The sequence below is a fragment of the Silurus meridionalis genome, chromosome 23 (assembly GCF_014805685.1).
Source record: "Silurus meridionalis isolate SWU-2019-XX chromosome 23, ASM1480568v1, whole genome shotgun sequence".
Classification (NCBI taxonomy): domain Eukaryota; kingdom Metazoa; phylum Chordata; class Actinopteri; order Siluriformes; family Siluridae; genus Silurus; species Silurus meridionalis.
In genome coordinates, this window is record NC_060906.1 from 1,595,783 (window position 1) to 1,617,779 (window position 21,997).

The 21,997-nt window shown below is 42.8% G+C and overlaps 2 protein-coding genes across 2 annotated transcripts in view; both read left to right on the top strand.

The window, feature by feature from the left end:
- Positions 1–21,997, top strand: part of LOC124376818 (piggyBac transposable element-derived protein 3-like) — a 348,640-nt gene that overhangs the window by 157,924 nt on the left and 168,719 nt on the right. The window lies entirely within an intron of this gene.
- Positions 1–21,997, top strand: part of LOC124377331 (ribonuclease inhibitor-like) — a gene marked incomplete at its 3' end in the record, with an annotated part of 196,138 nt that overhangs the window by 4,120 nt on the left and 170,021 nt on the right. Inside the window, exons 5-6 of the mRNA XM_046836759.1 lie at positions 353–526; positions 2,863–3,036. Of these exons, the coding sequence (XP_046692715.1) occupies positions 353–526; positions 2,863–3,036 (348 nt within the window). The remainder of the gene's footprint in view (positions 1–352; positions 527–2,862; positions 3,037–21,997) is intronic.

Sequence of the window (21,997 nt, forward strand, 5' to 3'; positions counted from 1 at the left end):
AGTTTTGTTTGTAAGTTTAAATTAGTGTTGATTGACCTCACTCACTCACTCACTGTCTCTCTTTCACACACACACACACACACACACACACACACACACACACACACACACACTGCATAAAAGAACATACTTTTTCTTGTCACTGAATAAACCGTTTTATTGTTCAGTTTATTTATCTGAATTCTCTCATTTACACAATATATTGTTTATATTTCTGCTATCATCCATCCATCCATCCATCCATCCATCCATCCATCCATCCATCCATTCATTAATCCTTCCCACTCATTTTAAAACACACACAGGATGTGTAGAAACTGAGAGAGTGAAGTGTGTCATTGTGTATCTGCAGGTTGTGTGATTGTGGAGTATCAGATGAAGGCTGTGCTGCTCTCGCTTCAGCTCTGAGATCAAACCCCTCACACCTGAGAGAACTGAATCTGTCTCTGAATAAAGTAGGAGACTCAGGAGTGAAGTGTCTCTCTGCTGTACTGGAGAATCCTCACTGTAAACTGGAGATACTGAGGTAAGATCATCTCTCTGAGAGTCACATGACCTGCTTCTCAGTAACACACATTCTCTAATAGTGAGACTGAACCAGAGCTTTTAGGATCAGCATCAATGTTCTGAGGAGGAACATTTTAGTTTTATTTTTTTACTTTCGTTTGTTAGTTTGAATTAGTGTTGATTTAATTTGTATCTTTTTATAATCATGACTTTTTATTGACTTTTGTATTGTTTTAGTTTCTAATCTCTAATAAATGTAGAAAAGTGTTGATATAAATGTGAATGTGACGAGGCAGAATAATGAAGAAAGAAAAGATGATCTAATATCTAACAAGCTACAAAAATCCCTCAGTGTAGAATTGAGCTGTTGTGACTTTTATTGCAGCTTAAAAGTCCAATTAAACCTGCAGCATTAAATCTGTATTTCCAGTAGATTAACACCTGAAAATACTGTCTGGAGCTGAAGAACCTACAGCTTCTTTTACTTCACATTCATTTTTCAAACATCTCACTTTACATGTTTCTTATTTTCTCTCTCTTGATCACAGATGAGTGAGATGGTCAGTGATGTGAGTGTGATGGTCAGTGATGTGAGTGTGATGGTCAGTGATGTGAGCGTGATGGTCAGTGATGTGAGCGTGATGGTCAGTGATGTAATTGTGATGGTCAGTGATGTGAGCGTGATGGTCAGTGATGTGAGCGTGATGGTCAGTGATGAGTGTGTGATGGTCAGTGATGTGAGTGATGGTCAGTGAGTGATGGTCAGTGATGTGAGCGTGATGCTCAGTGATGTAATTGTGATGGTCAGTGATGAGTGTGATGGTCAGTGATGTGAGTGATGTCTGATGAGTGTGATGGTCAGTGATGTGAGTGATGGTCAGTGATTCTGCAGGTGGGATCCCTGAGCGTAAATGAGATAAAGGACAGAAAAAGAGAAATACTTCAGAAAGTAAAAGGCTTAAAGAAACTGAGTACAGTGGTACTGACACATAGTGTAACATAGTTTTTGAGATACATGTCATCGATTTTATGCTTTGATATGCAGCAAAACTTGAGATATGAGCTCGAGACGCCGCCACTAGATGGCGGATCGAAGCCAAAAAGCGAAGATTAAGAAGAAAATAAGCAAAGAAGAAAAGTAAAATTTTTAAAGTTTAGGGATAATGTGTGCAGTACTGATAGTAAAACTGTGATTTGACACACACACAGACACACACACACGCCACCGGCGTGTAGCTCAAGTCGTCTCATCTCCAAGGAAAATACACTGAATAAAACCTTATTATATCTTTACATTCTCTTTTATTATGTTTTTATACAAGATTTGTCATTTATAAATACATTTTCTCATTCAAAACACTTAACAAAAACAACAGTGCATTTTCTCACAGGATGAGGAGAAACCAGGAAGATTCTCATAGTGAGAGCTGAAATCAACCACTTCAATGTTTTGTTTGTGTGGCGGGACGTTAATTAGACAGAAACTATAACAGTGTCAGAGAGGGAACACTATTATAGATTAATCATCTACAAAAGACACACAGTTGGTTTGAAACAGAGGAAGAGAGTGGATCCAGATAAAAAGTTTTATTTCACAATAAATATGTGGATTAATCTTACAGACATCTGAATAAAAGGATTCAAAAGGAAAGAGGTTATGCAGGTCTAGTTAATGAGTAGTATATATTACATAACACCTGACAGAGCACCACACACACACACACACACACACACACACACACACACACACACACACAGTAAGATGTGAACACTCAATGAGTCTCAACATGAGAACTAGTATTCTGCCTGAAGTGGTTATCGACATGTTCGCATCGCAAGAAAGTTGTAATAATGAGTTGTGTTGAGTGTTGTGTTTAAATCTTTTGTACACAGTGTGCCTCATGTGTGTGTGTGTGTGTGTGTGAAGCAGCAGTCATGTGGGTGTTGTTGCTGTGGGGCGTCATATTAGGAACAGCGTGCAGCATCAGTGTGTTCTTTGAGGACATGTGATTTAAAACTATGTAGGTTGTGTTATTCTCCATTTTTGGAGTGAGTGTGTGTGTGTAGAGGAGTGTGTGAAGTGTTGGAAATGTGGTGGGAATGAGAATATTGTCTCATATTTATCACATATTTATTTATTATTTCATTTATTAAGTCACCCTGAATTTTATAATATGTGATGTGTAAATAAAGTTTTGTAAAAGTAATCTTATCTCTCCCCTCCCCCCCTTTTCTCTCTCTCCTCCATCCCTTCTTCTCTCCCTCTCCCCTTTAACTCCCTCTCTCTATCCCTCTCTCTCTGATGTGTAATGTGTAGAAACTGAGAGTGAAGTGTGTGTCATTGTGTATCTGCAGGTTGTGGGATTGTGGAGTATCAGATGAAGGCTGTGCTGCTCTCGCTTCAGCTCTGAGATCAAACCCCTCACACCTGAGAGTACTGCATCTGTCTGGGAATAAAGTAGGAGACTCAGGAGTGAAGTGTCTCTCTGATCTGAAGGATGATGAACGTTACAAACTACAGACACTGAAGTGAGTAATAATCTGTTTTATATAAATACTGAAACTGATGTATTGATTCCACAGCAGTGATCTTTATTAAAAGCAGTAAAAACTCTACAGCCTGGGATTGGAGAAGTGCAGTGATGTGATGCAGATATCTGCTCATGTTCCTCTTCCATCTTCTGCACATTCTCATTTGTTCTCACTAAATGTTCTACCAAAGATGATATATAAGCATGAAGAAATGTTGAAGGACAAATGATACACTGGAATCAAATCCTGGTTTCCTTGAAGCAGAGATAATTACCTGCTGCTGATCATCAAACACCTCCTTCTAGTTTTCTGTTACTGATTCACTTCTTTCTCTTCTAGTGTTTAATGGTGATGAACAATTGTGTGTGAAGACTCCAGTGTTCCTGCATTTCTGCAAACCGAGAATACGTTTATCTACAGGATCTGAAGAGTTGATGTGAAAAATCCCAGAACAGAAGGAGTCCAAATCACATGTATTACTTTGTCCTTTATTTAGTATTTAATAGAGTTTCTATCTTTATGCTACAGGATCAGACCCAATCCATTCTTTATTTTCTCTCTGATCTGATCTCCATTTCTTACTAGTGTTATGACCCAGTCTAGAATGGATCTTACAAAAGCAGCAACCCAAACACACCACAAACCACAAACACACACAAAAAGGTTTGCTACACAGGTGTTGGTATATTGTAACACTTGAATATATGTACACAAACTTACAGGCTTGTCTTCAGGGTGGGCCAAGGCCAAAATAATAAACAAAAATGACTATTTTGAGGAAGCTACCTCTCCTGAAAATAAAGAAAAGGAAAATACAAACAGCTTCCCTAACTCCCTGCTACAAAAACAAAGACAAAACAACCCCTCACCCAAAGTAAATGGCAGCCCCACCCTAATGCCAGTGAAATAAATATCTACAGTGCTCAAATATATCACAATATAATACAAAAAATATATATACAAACAGCAATCCAAGGGGCAAAACAGGCTCAAAGTCTGTAAACAGGCAGAGGTTAAAATCGCTAACATCAACAACAAAGCTATACCCTGAACACCAAAACAACCGATCAAACACCACTACAACAACCCCTCCTAATTGCTTCACTCCTTATCCTTAGAAAGGAAACTGGTTGATGATGTCATTGTGAAGGAGGTGGGATCAGCCAGGCTAGGGCAGGCCTCAAACACCGATATGGTCATGGGGCTACCTAGGGTTGTAACACTAGTACCAGGTGATCAACCAAGTATGGAATCAGTGCCATCTTTAGTTCCCACACACACACACACACACACACACACACACACACACACACACACACGTATATAATATGTATATGATGTATTTTATAATATTTCATATAAAAACACCCATAAAACTATAATAATTTTATACAAAGTTTAATTTATTTAACTTTCTTTCTTTCTTTCTTTCTTTCTTTCTTTCTTTCTACACCACTTTTTGTAAATTTCCCCATGAATACAATTTTATCTTAAGGTTTATTATCTACAGAAGCCCATTCTTTGCTCAGAAGCGCATTATTGCGTAACCATGGAGATGTAGAAGATATCATATGGTTTAGTGTGATGACTGTATATTAGTTTTTGTTTTTTTTCCCTGTACTGTTTGTTGCTGTGTGTTTGGGATTGTATGGATTCTGCTGGCTGTGAAACAAATTGCCCCTCGGGGATAATAAAGTTGACCTAACCTAGTTTAATTATCTACTGGACATCAGCTCAGGGAGGAAATGAGAAATGACTACACATATTAGTAGTCAATGTTAATTATTATTATTATTATTATTATTATTATTATTATTATTATTATTAATAATAATAAAATTATTAAAATATAATAATTATAATAATAATAACATTGACTAATATGTTACACACTCTGACTGTCCACTTGATAAAACGAACTTTAAATTTATAAATGGACAGTCAGAATGTGTAACATATATTAGTATTCACTGTTAAAATATAATAATAATGATAATAATAATAATAATAATAATAATAATGTGAATAGAGACATTATTAAAGACTTTTTTTGCCAAAGTTAAGATTTGTTTATTTTAAGTGTTAATAATTTTATGATTATTTCAATCAAATAGGGACACACAATTATTTTGTTACTCATATTAGCTACATATAATGTTTAATCAGTCACACAAAAGTAATGTAAATAAATATAGAGTCAGTGTGATTAGGTGATATTTTAAAGTATATAAATGAGGGTGTAAATGAACATATTGAAGTAACTTTACTGACATTAGCAAAGTGGAATTTTCAGGCAGCAGTGGGCAGTGAATCAGATGGAACTGTTAAAATCACTACAAAATATTTACTTTTATATTGATTAAATTATGTTTATTTTATAGACATAGTAATGTCCTTAACAACCTTTACATTTTACTCCTCTGCTAATTACTTCATCATGCAGAAATTCGAGGCTTTCCGTTTCAGGATGTAACGCTGATGTTTATTGCCATTCTTTGGATTTTCTCTCTAAAAGAAGCTTTTTAACTTCCATAACCATGTTATAATCCATTATGAACAGATATCACTTAATATAAATAAAATAAATAAATAAAAGAAATAAAGCCTTTTCACCTTTATGTGAAGAACCTGGTGGAACGGCTGTGGGGATTCTGTCCCAGGAACACGGTGACAGATATCTCCCTGTTGTGTATCTTTCTGAATCTTTACACAACATAACACAAGGGTCTCCCTCGTGCTTGCATGCAGTAGCTGCTGCGGCTCTGATGGTCCGGGATGCTGAGAAAACGGTGCTGTCACATCCTTTGATACTGAACACCTCACATCAGCTAACAGCTATTTTACACAACCTCAACACACAACATATAACAGCACAACGTAGATCTGGTTATGAAACCACACACTTGAAGACAGAAAACTTCACCATTAAGCCTTTTCTCGGCCGCATTCAGCTGTAGTAGTGCTGCCTGATCTGCTAGACTTTATAGATTTAGATGGTTTTGATAAGGCACATGATTGCCTTAAACACATTGAACAAGAGACCTCTTGTAGGTCTGATCTTTTAGATACGACCCTGGAAGAGGGGGATTGTCTATATGTAGATGTTCATGTTCAAAACCTTCTGATGTGTATTTATGTGGATATGCGGTTGTAAGATTACCTGATGAAATAATTGAAGCTAAATCATTACCATACACATCTGCACACAGCTGCAGAGTTGGTGGCACTTACAAGAGCATGTCAGTTGTCTGAAGGTAAAGTAGTGACTATATACACTGATTCTAAGTCTGCTTATGGTGTTGTGCATGATTTTGCTGAAACATGGAAGCAAAGAGACTTTAAAATAGCTAATGGAAAGCCCATAGCACATTTTAATCTCATAAGCGACCTTTTAAAAGCTGTTCAACTCCCTGCCAAAGTGGCCATAGTGAAGGTTAAAGGACATGCCGCAGGTGATTCAGAGGAAATTCAGGGAAACACGTTAGCAGATAAAGTAGCTGAGGAAGCAGCAAAACAACAAGTAGATTTGGACACAATACATACAAACCCTGAGTTCCCTTCAGGAACTCGAGCTGCATCGAAACGCTATGGGAAAGCCCCTGCGTGACCACGCTCTGAACCACGTGTGAAATCTAGCCAATAGGCAAGCCGTGACGTCATAGACAGGCGACGTCGCGTAAACCAGGAAGCTACAAGATGGCTGTGCGGTGGTAGCGACATTAGCTTCTGCTCATTCAGGTAAGCGCTTTGAGTGTGTTATCTGTGCAGTCATGAGCTTATATGCAGGCAAAATTCCGTCTGCGTGTCTCCTGCTTGCCCGATTCATTTCGGGGTGACACGCCGATGTGTTGTTTGCTTAGCTTAGGAGCGTGCTTAGTCGGCTCTCGAGGTTATCGGTTGTTAGCATTTTAGCCGTGTGGCTATGCGCTCCCGGCTGCTAGCGAGCTCCGTTCCCGGGATTGCGCTCGTTTGGCGGTTCCTTCTCCGGTGCGTGTGACGCGGTGCTCCGTATTCTTCCTCCGAGGTGGGAGAATTTCAGAGAGCTCTCCGAGGTGAGCGCTCTCCTCGAGGCTTTGGCTCTCGATGGTATCGGCTGTTAGCATTTTAGCCGTGTGGCTATGCGCTCCCGGCTGCTAGCGAGCTCCGTTCCCGGGATTGCGCTCGTTTGGTATCGGTTCTTTTCCGGTGTGTGTGACGCGGTGCTCCGTATTCTTCCTCCGAGGTGGGAGAATTTCAGAGAGCTCTCCGAGGTGAGCGCTCTCCTCGAGGCTTTGGCTCGATGGTATCGGCTGTTAGCTTTAGCCGTGTGGCTATGCGCTCCCGGCTGCTAGCGAGCTCCGTTCCCGGGATTGCGCTCGTTTGGTATCGGTTCTTTTCCGGTGTGTGTGACGCGGTGCTCCGTATTTCTTCCTCCGAGGTGGATGAAATTTCGGGAAATTAGGGGAAGCATGCCTGGCGGCTGCTTCTTCTCCCGGTCCGGGCGGCGCAGCATTACATGTCTCTCTCCGAGGAGGATGAGCTGGTGGATGCTGGCGAGCCTGCGGACTCCTCACAGCCTGTGCTGTATATGGAGCTCCTTGAGGTCGTGGCACGGGCCGGGTCCGAGCTGGATTAGCTTGGCCGGTCGTGTGGCAGGAGCAACGCTCGCCAGTAAGCTGGTTGTGCATTTCCTGCACTGTGTCACAGCCTCAGCGCCTCCCCTGATCTTCGCACCGAGGTGTCTGGGTCCTGGGAGGCCCGTGGGCGTGCGTGCTTTCCGATGTTCTTCGCCAGCGCGAATGTTATTGGAGCTGCGTGGCGCGGCTACGGGACGTTGCCGCTTGTGGTAGAGACGCTAGCTAGCTATCTCTCCCCGAGTGTTGCGTCTGTGACGGCTATCGGTTTGCCCTACGGCGCGCTTGGCTCTGGTGGGTAGCGCTGCGCGGCAGGTCAGGCTACAGGTTGCTTCCACACGATGAGTGTGTTGCAGGCATACCAGGCTGGCCTGCTATGGGGGATGATGCGAGCTTCCTTCTGAGCGTCATGGTGTCCCCTCCTGGCCTGACCTGGTGACACTGTGGGTAAGGGCGATTGCTGGCGGGTTCAGGAGGCCGCGGTGGCATTTCAGTGGTAGTTCCTCGGTGCTCCGATGGGGCTGCTCGGCGGCAGCCTCGCCCTGGTACGTCCGGGCACAGCGAGATAGCCCGGTGAGAGAGTGTTGCCTCCCGACTCCGCGGGGAGGTCCTAGGGGCCCCTGGCGACTCTCTAGGCCCGAGGAGGGGCTGGACGGCCTGAGGGTCGTCCTCGCCTCTAGTGAACGGGCTGTGGTGCGTAGGCCTGATGGCTTGCATCTTGGAGGGCGGTGCGCACCTCATGCTACGGTGCTCATCCCTCCCTGAGGAGGACTGTCTGTTAGCCCTGCCACGGGTCGTGTTCAGGGCGCAGCTTCTCCAGCGGTTTGCTCCCCGTATTCCGCCCGTATGATTGCTGCGGACGGGGGGTTCTGCCGCCTCTCAGGATGCTTCAACGGCCGCAGTACGCTGCTCCTGCCGTTCGGGTTCAGGAGGACTGTCTGTTAGCCCTGCCACGGTCGTGTTCAGCGCAGCTCCAGCCCCGTTTCCCCGCCTCAGGAGGTGTGCTCGGCTGCAGAGCGCCGCTCCAGCCGCTCTGAGTGGGTCGGGGCCAGCCCCGAGGGGTTGGTTCTCCTGTGGAGACTTTCTGTCAGTCTGCCTGGAGTCTCTCGGGGTCCTGCGTACTGTGGAGAAGGGTTGCGCGATTTGGTTCGCATCTTCTCCTCCCCGGCTCGATGGGGTGTGTCCCGCCCTGGCGGGACCCGTGCAGGCTCTGGTCCTGGAACAGGAAGTGCGCACACTCCTGGGGAAAGGGGCCATCGAGGTGGTTCCCCTCAGTTTGCGAGTCAGGCTGCTACAGCCCGTGCTTCGTTGTTCCGAAGAAGGATGGTGGGTTGCATCTCATTCTGGATCTCTGCTACTTGAACCACTCACTTTTGAGGCTCGGGTTCAGGTTTCTCGTTTAGAGAGGTCGTGTCTCAGGTCAAGTCCAAGGACTGATTTGTCATACGCTAGATCTGGAGGTTGCATGCTCCCATGCAGCCATCCTTCACCGCGCACGGGAGGTTCCTGAGGTTGCTTTCGGGGCGAAGCTTACCAATATCGGGCCTTCCGTGCGGCCTAGCGCCCTCACCCCGTGCCTTCACAGAGTGTGTGAACGCAGCACTGACCCCGCTGCGGCTTCAGGGCATCCGCGTTCTGTATTATATCAGCGATTGGTTGATGGTGGCTCGTTAGAGCACCTGGTGGTTTGGCATTGAGGTGTTGTTCCCGCCTGCATGAAGGTACTGGGGTTCGGACTGAGACGCCGGGTTGTGTGTACTTTTCCCAGTGCGGAGGGCCACTTTCTCGGCGTGGTGTGGGACTCGGCCGAGTTGCGGGCACGGTTGTCTCCCGCCCGGTTTGTAGTCATCCTCACTGCAGTCAGGAGGGTAGGGGCAGGCCGCCTAGTCGCTGTGAGGCAGTTCCAGAGGCTGCTGGGTCTCATGTTGGCAGCGTCCGCATGTGGCCCCTCCAGTGGTGGCTCCGGGGCAGAAGGGTTCTCCCCCTGAGGGAGTCTGTATTGTCACATCAAGGTCGCACGGTGTGCCCTTTGAGCCTTGGTTGCATGGTAGAACCTTACGTTCTGTCCCGAGGCCCCGTTTTAGGGACTCCTTGTCGCCGCATAACGCTAACGATGGACGCCCATCACGGGGTGGGAGCGGTCATGAGTGGCCACTCCGCCCAGGGTCTGTGGAGCGCCCGCCTCTTGTGGCACATAGGTTGCCGGGAGGTGCTGGCAGTGTTGTTGGGGTTACAACACTTCCTCCCAGTCCTTAGAGATCGCTGTGTGTTGGTCCGCTCGGACAATACTGCGGTGGTCTTGTACATCAACCACCGGGGACCTCGGTCTCGCCTTGCAGCAACGGGCGAGGGGTCTCTTGTGGTCCCGGACGAACTCCTCTCATTTAGAGCCGGTTACATCCCGGGACGGTTGGATGTCTGAGCAGATGCCCTGTCGAGACAGTGGCTGCCATGGGACGGTCTTGGCCGAGGCTACGCCTGTACGCCTTTCCCCCGATTGCGCTGCTCTCGGGAGTTCTGGGATAGGTTCGCCGGTAGGGAGTCTGTCTCCTCCGGGTAGCACCTTGTTGGCGGGCGGAACCCTGGTTCACCCCCGCCCGGTGTTGTGGAGACTGTGGCCCCTGAGGGGGCATGGTTTGTAGCGGCTGTTCTCTCTACCGAGGTAGTAGAGGCCCCTCTCCACCCCAGAGCTCCCTCCATGAGGAGGTCGTACGCCGCACGATGGCGACTGTTCACGTGTGAGCACCATGACATGGACCCAGATGACTGCCCGGTCGGTTCAGTTCTGGTGTTTTTGCATGGCCAGAGTGTTCTTACACGAGGCTGGGTGCTCCCACACGATGTGTCGTGTTACAGGCATTCTGCCCTCCTCTGTTATAGCCACCGACCAGGGGTTACGAGACCCGGCTGTGTCCAGTGCTTATCTCCACAGGACAAGTCCTTGGAGGTGGTTGGTGCAGTTGTTCGGCTGCGTGTCCTGGTCCCCGCTCCGATCGCGGTCAGGGCTCGCCCCGCCGGAGTGTGGCGGCCTCTGCGGCCGGGTGCACATGAGTGTCACTCCGGGACGTCTGTGACGCTGCGGGTTGGTCCACCCCGCTGACCTTTGTCAGGTTCTATGGCCTCGACCTCGGAGCCACCCCGGGCTCCTCTGTCCTGCGTGCTGGTGCCGAGGCCCTCACTCTTTGGCAGGCTTGCCTATTGGCTAGATTTCACACGTGGTTCAGAGCGTGGTCACGCAGGGGCGTTCCCATAGCGGACGCAGCGCCTGCTCCTCGGGAACTAGGGTTACGTCGTAACCTTGAGACGATCTCGATGATGTCACATATCTCCAATATACCAGATATTGACCTAAAAATACTTCAGAGTCAGCCTACTGAGGAGGACATCAAGTATTGGGCTTCCAAACAATGTAAATCAGATTCTGCTGCTATCATTAGAGATGTAGATAAAAAATTGCTAAAAATAGCTAAAGTCATACAGGCTATAAACACATTATACTGTATTGCTGATGTAGCTAAAACCAGAGGTGGCAAAAGTACACACATCATTTACTTAAGTAGAAGTGCAGATACTCATGTTTTAAAATACTCTGGGAAAAGTTGATGTACTGATTACACTTTTTTACTCAAGTGAAAGTAAAGACGTTTTGGCTCTGACATGTACTTCAGTAAAAAGTAGTTATTACTTCTACCTGTTTTAGTGTCACGCTGGTAACTGAACCTCACATCATATTAATATTAGGGCTGTTAATCAAATTAAATATTTAATCACACATTTCTATCTGTTCTAAATGTACCATATATTAATTCTTCCTTTTTAATACTTTAAGCAACATGGACATGGAGAAATATGGATGCAACATAGAGCATGAAGACAAAGATTTCTTGTAAATGTTTTAAAGTAAAATGGTGGTTTAAATGATGTAAATCATCAGGACACCAAACGGAACCTTTGCTATGTTTCCACACGGACAGTTAATGAGGTGATACCGGAGAAACTGCACCTCTTCAAGTCAAGAAGCTTTTCTCATAATCAGACTGATTTATGGTCTGTAATGGTTTTATGGGATTTATGGTATAAATCATAGCGATTACAGAATCAGAGAATATTTTTATACGATGTGAATGTGGTTTATGTAAAAGACATGTCGAGTTTTCTACACATATATTTATTATGTCTGTGAGTTAAATATTCACTGAGATTCAGGTTGTTTCATTGATGTGTTTGTGAAGAGAGATGACATGGCAGAGAGCGCCCCCTGTCGGTTTACTTTATTTTACAAAAACACAGCAGTTTGATGTTATTATAAGTGAACACAAATAAAATTACACATTTTACAGATTTGAATGATGTATTGTTTTTATCTGTACGATCAATAAAGACAGTAATCTAAGTTTGTTTCTCCATTATGAGGGAAAAACCCACAGAACACCACCCAGAGGATTAATTGTGTGAATCATGGTGAATTTGGTGATTTGAGACTTGGTGCAGAAATAAAACAAATGTTTACTAATTACAAATATTTTCTCTGGAGTTTATTTATTTATTTTATATCTAAGTAAAGAAAGGACGTCATGAATAAGTGTATGTTTTGCTGAAGATTTGAATTTTGTGTCTTTTATATTTAGTTACTTATTTATGTATTTATATTTTTTTATAAAAATGGTAAAACAGAAATGTGCGCTGAATTGATAGCGTTAAAAAAATGTAGTGCCGTTTAAAAGACTTAGCGTATGAAATTTGACAGCCTAATATATATAAATACAGTTCCTCCACAATTATTGGCACCCCTGTTTAAGATGTGGTCATGGACTTCTAAAAATTCTCCTTTTTTTAAAACAACATAGAACCCAAATGCCAAAAAAGAGAAAAATCCAACCTTTCATTTAAGTACATAACTTTGGTGGTAAAAAAAATCATAAATTTAGAAACAAAAAAAAAAACTTGAAATCATGTGTCCGACAATTATTGGCACCCCTAACAATTCCTTTGAAAAATTTAATTGTTTTTTTTTTTATATATTTTTCTGTAGTTGCTAAGGTTGGTCAGGGTATCTAGGGACTTTTAATTAGTAATTCATGATTTCCTGTTTCCCTGGGGTATAAATATGACGTGACACAGAGGCCTAATTCTCTTACCCATTTGTCAACATGGCAAAGACAAGAGAACACACCATTCAAGTAAGGCAGATGTGTGTCGACTTTCATAAGTCAGGCAATGGCTACAAGAAAATAGCCACCGCCTTAACTTGCCGGTATCTACAGTCAGAGGAATCATTAAGAAGTTTAAAACAACTGGAACAGTGACAAACAAGGCTGGAAGAGGTCCCAAGTTTATCTTGCCACAACGCACAGTGAGGAGGATGGTAAGAGAAGTAAAAAAATTTCCCAAGCTCACCGTCACAGAATTGCATCAAAGAGTGGCATCTTGGGGTCACAGAGTCTCCAAACACCCATCAGACGCTCTCTACATGCCAACAAGCTGTTTGGGAGGCATGCAAGAAAAAAAAGCCTTTTCTCACTAACACTCACAAACGTAAACATCTGGAGTTTGCTAAGCGGTACTGGGACTTCAACTGGGATCGTGTGCTTTGGTCAGATGAGACTAAGATTGAGCTTTTTGGCAACAAACACTCTAAGTGGGTCTGGCGTAAAACAAAAGATGAGTATGCCGAAAAGCACCTCATGCCCACCTTGAAGTATGGTGGAGGATCTGTGATGCTGTGGGCCTGTTTCTCTTCCAAAGGCCCTGGGAACCTTGTTAGGGTGCATGGCATTATGAACGCTTTGAAGTACCAGGATATTTTAAATAAAAACCTGATGGCCTCTGCCAGAAAGCTGAAGATGGGTCGTCATTGGGTCTTTCAGCAGGATAATGATCCAAAACATGTGGCAAAATATACACAAAAGTGGTTCAGCAGTCACAAACTCAAGGTCCTCCCATGGCCATCTCAGTCCCCAGACCTCAACCCAATCGAAAACCTGTGGGCGAGCTAAAGAGAAGAGTGCATAAGAGAGGACCCAGGACACTGGATGATCTAGAAAGATTGTGCAAAGTAGAATGGTCAAAAATCCATCTCTCTGTGTTCTCCAATCTTGTGAAATGTTATAGGAGGAGATTAAGTGCTGTCTTGTTGGCAAAAGGAGGTTGTACAAAGTATTAACATCAGGGGTGCCAATAATTGTGGCACACATGATTTCAAGGTTTTTTTTTTTCTAAATGTGATTTTTTTTTTTTTTACCACCAAAGTAATGTACTTAAATAAAAGGTTGGATTTTTCTCTTTTTTTGCATTTGGGTTCTATGTTGTTTAAAAAAAAAAAGGAGAATTTTTTGAAGTCCACGACCACATCTTAAACCGGGGTGCCAATAATTGTGGAGGGCAATGTATATTAATAGATCTATATAAAATCATCTGGATATTATTGTACATTGGGCCTGATGTATGTGAAGGCACTGATCATGTTAATGATTTCTCACAATCAGTATGAACAATGATTAAACCAGGTAGGAAACAACTATTTTTAGAAAAGTCCCACAGGTGACTCATGTGGTCCTTGCGGGCGACCATGTTGGTGACCGCTGCTGTAGATACGTGTTCTCGGTTTGCAGACATGGAAATGCAGGAACACTGGAGTCTTCACACACAATTGTTCATCACCATTAAACACTAGAAGAGAAAGAAGTGAATCAGTAACAGAAAACTAGAAGGAGGTTTTTGATGATCAGCAGCAGGTAATTATCTCTGCTTTAAGGAAACCAGGATTTGATTCCAGTGTATCATTTGTCCTTCAACATTTCTTCATGCTTATATAATTTTTTTGTTAGAATATTTAGTGAGAACAAATGAGAAGGTGTAGAAGGTGGAAGAGGAACATGAGTAGATATTTGCATCACATCACTGCACTTCTCCAATCCCAGGCTATAGAGTTTTTGCTGCTTTTAATAAAGATCACTGCTGTGGAGCTTCTCTCTTGTTCTACATGGATATTAAAGTGCAGACTTTAAAAACTAACTGAGGGGAATTTTACAGTAATGATAGAAGACACGGTCAGGAGGTGGAGATAAAAGCACTGTCTGAGTGGAAACCAGCTGCTTACAGGAAATCCAATATTTGTGGCAGTGTGGAATAAAAGATGATCATCTAATAAATAATGCTAATGTAGTAATAACGCTAATGTAGTAAATAACTAATGTAGTAAATAACACTGATGTAGTAAATAGCACTGATGTAGTAAATAACACTAATGTAGTAAATAACTCTAATGTAGTAAATAACACCAATGTATTAAATAAGGCTAATTTAGTAAATAACGCTAATGTAGTTAATAACTGTAATGTAGTAAATAACACTGATGTAGTAAATAACTGTAATGTAGTAAATAACGCTAATGTAGTAAATAAAGCTAATTTAGAAATAATGCTAATGTAGTAAATAACGCTAATGTAGTAATAACGCTAATGTATTAAATAACTCTAATGTAGTAAATAACACTAAACTTTCTTTTGGCTTCTCCCATTAGGGGTCACCACAGCAGACCATCCGCATGTTTGATTTGGCACATGTTTTTACGCTGGATGCCCTACCTAACGCAACCCTCCCTATTTATCAGGGCTTAAGACCGGCACTAAGAGTGGCTGGGGTTGGTTCACTGACCGGGGATCGTACCCGGGCTGCAGCGGTAAGAGTAAATAACACTAATGTAGTAAATAACACTAATCATTACATCAGTTTATTCAGTATAATCTGTTTATATAAAACAGATAATTACTCACTTCAGTGTCTGTAGTTTGTAACGCTCATCATCCTTAGATCAGCGAGAAACTTCACCCTGAGTTTCCTACTTTATTCCTAGACAGATACAGTTCTCTCAGGTGTGAGGGGTTTGATCTCAGAGCTGAAGCGAGAGCAGCACAGCCTTTATCTGATACTCCACAATCACACAACCTGTAGATACACAATGACACACACTTCACTCTCTCAGTTTCTACACAGTACACATCCTGTGTGTTCTTTCTTCTGAATGAGAGAGAGAGAGAGAGAGAGAGAGAGAGAGAGAGAGAGAGAGAAAGGGGGGAAGTTAGGGATGGAGGAGAGAGAGAGCACCTAAACTATCAGGATTTTTTTTCTTCTTTCGGCTGCTCCCATTAGGGGTCGCCACAGTAAAATCATCTGTCTCCATACCACCCTGTCCTCTACATCTGCATCTTTCACACCAACTACCTGCATGTCTTCCCTCACCACATCCATGAACCTCCTCCTTGGCCTTCCTCTTTTCCTCCTACCTGGTGGCTCCATCCTCAGCATTCTTCTAACAATATAATTCATGTCCCTCCTCTGCACATGTCCAAACCATCTCAATCTCGCCTCCTCACCTTGTCACCAAAACATCCTACATGCGCTGTCCCTATAATAAATTCATTTCTAATCTTGTCTATCCTCGTCACTTCCAACAAAAACCTTAACATTTTCAGTTCTGCTACCTCCAGCTCCACCTCCTGTCTTTTACTCAATGCCACTGTCTCTAATCCATACAACATTGCAGGTCTCACCACAGTCCTATAAACTTTCCTTTCATTCTTGCAGATACCCTACTATCACAAATAACTCCTGTCACTCTTCTCCACCCACTCCACCCTGCCTGCACTCTTTTCTTTACTTCTCTAACACACTCTCCATTACTTTGCACTGTTGACCTGATCTTCTCCTGCAACCGCACCACTCCACTGCCCCCTCTCATTCACACACATGTACTCTGTCTTACTCCTACTGACTTTCATTCCTCTTCTTCAGGCTCTTCTCAACCTGTTCCCTACTCACCACAAATCACAATATCATCCGCAAACATCATAGTCCAGGAGACTCCTGTCTGACCTCGTCTCAACCTGCCCATCACCACTGCAAACAGGAAAGGGCTCAGGCCGATCCTTGATGCAGTCCAACCTTTACCCTGAACTAGTCTGTCGCACTCTACTGCACACTTCACTGCCACACTGTCCTCATACATGTCCTGCACCACCCTCACATACTTCTGACACACCTGACTTCCTTGTACAATACCACAACTCCTCTCTTGGCACTCTGTCGTATGCTTTCTCCAAATACACAATGAAATTCCTTTTGTCCTTTCTATACTTCTCCATCAACATCCTCAAAGCAAATAAGGCATCTGTGGTGCTCTTCCTCAGCATGAAACCATACTGTTGCTCACAGATGGTCACCTCTTCTATTAGCCTGGCTTCCACTACTCTTTCCCATAACTTCATGGTGTGACTGATCAACTTAATTCCCCTGTAGTTACTGCAGGTCTGCACATCTCCCTTATGCTTAAAGATCGGTACCAGCACAATTCTTCTCCATTCCTCAGGTATCTTCTCACCTTCCAAAATCCTGTTAAATAATCTGGTTAAAAACTCCACTGCCATCTCTCCTAAACATCTCCACGCTTCTACAGGTATATCATCTGGACCAACCGACTTTCCACTCTTCATCCTCTTAATCGCTGCTGTCACTTCCTCCTTACTAATCCTATCTACATCCTGCTTCACCAACTTCATCCAACATCATCCAACCTTCTCTCTCTCTGATTTTCCTCATTCATCAGCTGCTCAAAATACTCCCTCCACCTTCTTAACACACCCTCCTCACTAGTCAACACATTTCCCTCTCCATACTTTACTGCTCTAACTTGCAGTACATCCTTCCCAGCTCGGTTCCTCTGCCTGGCCAATCGGTATAAATCCTTATCTCCTTCCTTAGTGTCCAAACTCTCATACAGCTCCTCATATACCTTTTCCTTGGCTTTCGCCTTTGCCTTTGCCCCTTTGCTTTACTTTATATATTAAAATGTTGAGTTTGTCTAAACTTCATTCTCCACTGCACTGGTGGGCACGTACCCACAGATAAAAAACAGATAAAACCATTCACATAAATTGGTCACACATATTTTTAAAGCCTCCCATTTAAAATTTCTTTCACATTGTAAGAAACAGGAATAAAATTGTGTTTAAAAACAAGGCAACACCACCACTAAGTGACGTGTTATGGTTTAAAATCACCAACCCGTCCTACTCCTTTACCCAATCAGCAGAGTTACTGCTGTCGCTGTGGGACTTCCTCAGCATAACATCAACCTGTTTCTGTCTTATAAGCTTATAAAGCTTTCTTTACATATTCCCCTGCTCTATTTATTGTTTAAAAACAAACAAATGCTAAAAGAACTAAAAATTAAACACCACACTCAGTAGTGGTATTAATCTTCATCAGAGTTCTCCCTATTGATCTTAGTTATTAGCTTTTTTAATCTAAAGATTTCCTGATCGGTAAATACTCCTTCTCTTCTAAAGTGCTTTACATCATTGACGACTGTGTCTTTACCGTTTTTACAAGGCCTCTCCAGGTCCAGTTCAGCCAAGCAGGGCTTCTCCTGGTCCAGTTCAGCTGAGCATGGCTTCCTCGGGCCCACTTCAGCTGAATAGGGCTTTTCTGGGCCCCGTTCAGCCAAACAGGGCTTCTCCCGGTCTGGTTCGGCTGAGCAGGGCTTCTCTGGGGTGGTTATGTCATTAGTGGACCTCTGGTCTGCAGGCTGAGCTGAAGCCGCAGGGGAACGACTCCAGCTGCTTCATGCTCTGGTTGCTTGGAGACACTGGGGTCACTCTGTCTTTCGGGACAGGCACGCACAAGAAGCCCTAACTGACCACTTTAAAACATTTTATTTCTGAATCGGTGGAAACAAAGATGTTGTAGTCAAACCTATCGATCCTGAACTTAAAGACCACATTTAAATCCTCAACACCTTCATTCAGAACCATGAACACTATCCGCCTAAAATACATCAAGTGTTTAACTAGTGGGGACTTACAGCCGATGGGGGATTTTCTTAATTGGGGAGACGGTTCGTGCAGAAGACAGCTCTTTCACAATTGTCTCATCACTTGTGAGAGAGTAAACATTTGATAGCAACACTTTTTTAGCAGGAGAACTGAGGGGAGAAATCAATATGCATTCATTATTTACAACAATCCCCTTTTGGATAAGTTTAGTCAATTTTTCAATACTGTTCAGAAAAACAACTATAAAACTGTTCATTTAGGAGGCAGAGACAATATTCTAATGCCCCACCACATTTCCAACCGCTAACACACACTCCTTTACACTCGACCAAGACACCACCTGCATACAGTGCATGCTAAACTTTCAAAAGCCTCGCTCAAGACGCCATGCTAAACACTCTCACTCACACACACCCTACCGAAGCGTGCATGAGCACGCTGGTACACAAACACACACACACACACACAAAATTGTTTCTAGATGTTTAAAGGAATAATTTGTGAAATATCGCAGAATTAAAAGCAAAATTGGCAACACGCTAACCGCTCTCGTGTTTCTACACGGCACACTCACCCTTACCTGCATGCGTAGAAAGAGAGAGAGGGAGGGAGGGAAAGGGAGGAGAGACTTGACTTTGATGACTATGTAGATTTCCCCTTTTTAGTCTCTTTTCCAGGTTGTTCATTGTGTCTGATTGCTGTTAAAAGTTTTTTTTTATGAAAAAACTGCTGTGGTGTGGTTCAGAGCGAAGATGTTTTTTAGAAGACAAACTTTTCTAGATAGGGAAAGAAATCGCTTACTTCACCTGCTTTTCCTTTAGTCTCATCCAAAAATCTGTTTATTTGTTCAACAGAGTAAATTCGCATCACTGACCATTACACACACACAACCCTGACCATTAAACTCATCATTGACCATCACATTCGCACCACTGACCATTACACTCACATCACTGACCATCACACTCATCACTGACCATCACATTCGCATCACTGACCATTACACTCATCACTGACCATTACAATTACATCACTGACCATCACACTCACATCACTGACCATCACACACTCATCACTGACCAACACACTCATAAATGACCATTACACTCACATCATTGACCATCACACTCAAATCACTGACCATTAAACTCACATCACTAACCATCACACTCACATCACTGACCATTATAATCACATCACTGACCATGAAACTCATCACTGACCATTACACTCACATCACTGATCATCACACACAACACTGACCATTATAATCACATCACTGACCATCAAACTCATCACTGACCATTACACTCTCATCACTGACCATTACACTCACATCACTGATCATCACTCACATCACTGACCATTATAATCACATCACTGACCATCAAACTCATCACCGACCATTACACTCACATCACTGACCATTACACTCACATCACTGACCATTACACTCACATCAATGACCATCACATTTACATTACTGACCATCACACTCATCATTGCCCATCACACTTTCATCACTGACCATTATAATCACATCACTGACCATCAAACTCATCACTGACCGAGAGAGAGAAAAGGAGAAACATGTAAAGTGAAATGTTTGAAATCTGAATGTGGAGTAAAAGAAGCTGTAGGTTCTTCAGCTCCATACAGTATTTTCAGGTGTTAATCTATTGGAAATACAGATTTAATGCTGCAGGTTTAATTGGAATTTTGAGCTGCAATAAAAGTCACAACAGCTCAATTCTACACTGAGGGATTTTTGTAGCTTGTTAGATATTAAATCATCTTCTCTTTTTTCATTATTCTGCCTCGTCACATTCACATTTATATCAACACTTTTGTATTTTTTACAGTTTTTGCCCATTGCTTGCACACTAAATCCGAATGCTTAGACCAAAGCCTCAATACCTAAACTTCTTGTAGCATATGCTTAAACACAGTGTAACCATACCTTAAACACATTGTCAACTTTGCACTTTGTTTGCAATTCTGTAGCACACTTATTGCGAAACACTACACACGTTTTCTTACATTAGACATATTTTCCAAAAACGAAATCACCTGTTATCATTGGGAAAACACTCTGTTCAAAATGCAAAACTCTTCTGGCAATTATACACACTTAAATACACACCTAAAAAAACTGGTACAGAAAACAGAACACCAATCGGTCTGAGCCTTAGCACTACAAATAGGCCTCAGGTAAGACATTCTGAGAACTTTGCAAGCATGGAGGCAATGCAAGTAAGAGTAAGAGGAGGACAAAGAGGGAGAGGAGTTGGACGTGGACATGGAAGAGGACAAAGACGAGAACCAGTGCGGAGACGTGTATCGGATGACATCAGGGCTGCTCTGGTCCAAGATTGGTTCACCAACCATTACAATTTTACACTTTTATACCCGCCCCCTTACAGCCCCTTTCTAAATGCAATCGAGGAATGGCGGTGGAAAGTCTATGATCGGCAACCACACGCCCACATGCCTCTTCTGCAAGCAATGGAAGGTTGAGGTGGGATCCATCCAAGGGTGGATTAGGCACACAAGACGATATTTTTCCCGACGCCTAGCCCGCGAGGACATCGCCTGTGATGTCGACGAGGTCTTGTGGCCAGATCCGTACAAAAGGCGGGATCCATAAGACCCCCCCAGGCCCCCACCACACACATACATGTGCACACACACACACACAAAACAAGTGTGTTTTTTTCCCACAATAGCAGTTTATCCAGTATTTGTTTTGTTTTTTACTTTTGTTTTGTTGCTAAATGTAATGACTTCTATTGTCATTTTGTGATTCTATTTTTCTTCATTTTTTTAAGAATGTTTTTTTTTTTTTAAAACTCTTGTTTGATTACTGAATACATTTAAACAAATCAATCTTTAAATAAATCTACTTTTGAGTTTTACAAAAGACTGAGTCTAAGAAAACTACAATATAAATAAAAACAAAAAGACTGCAGTGTTCTATATAAAGCGAATCAGTGTGTTGCTGGTGATATGAAAGAGTAATTCAATAGTGCTTGTGTGTATGGTTTTGTTACAATAATTTCATTTTTAGAAAGGAGTGTTAAGTTTTGAATGCAGTGTTTCATTTTGGCATAGATGTGAATTGTTAATCTCCATGTGCTATGTCTGATTGGCTTGTGTGTAGAGTTTTGACATAATGAGCCAAATTCTGCAAATAGTGTGTAAGCAATAGGAAAAAACTGTATTAGATATTAGAAACTAAAACAATACAGTTAGATTTTTATCATGCACAAACGAAACTTCATTCTTGGAGAGGTTTTCCATATGAACTGCGATGCCCATGGTGCCTTTTCTAATCAGGAAGAATCACACAGCACATGTTTTCTTCGGTTTATTGCAGGCAACAGAAGTATATATACACATTGGAAAGAGTGACCTAAAAATGTTTTCTGTTTAGATAACATATAATAGCCGGAGATGTGTGAGCCCAGATAAAGACTCCTGTATACCTTACATACTAACATCGTAAATATTTTA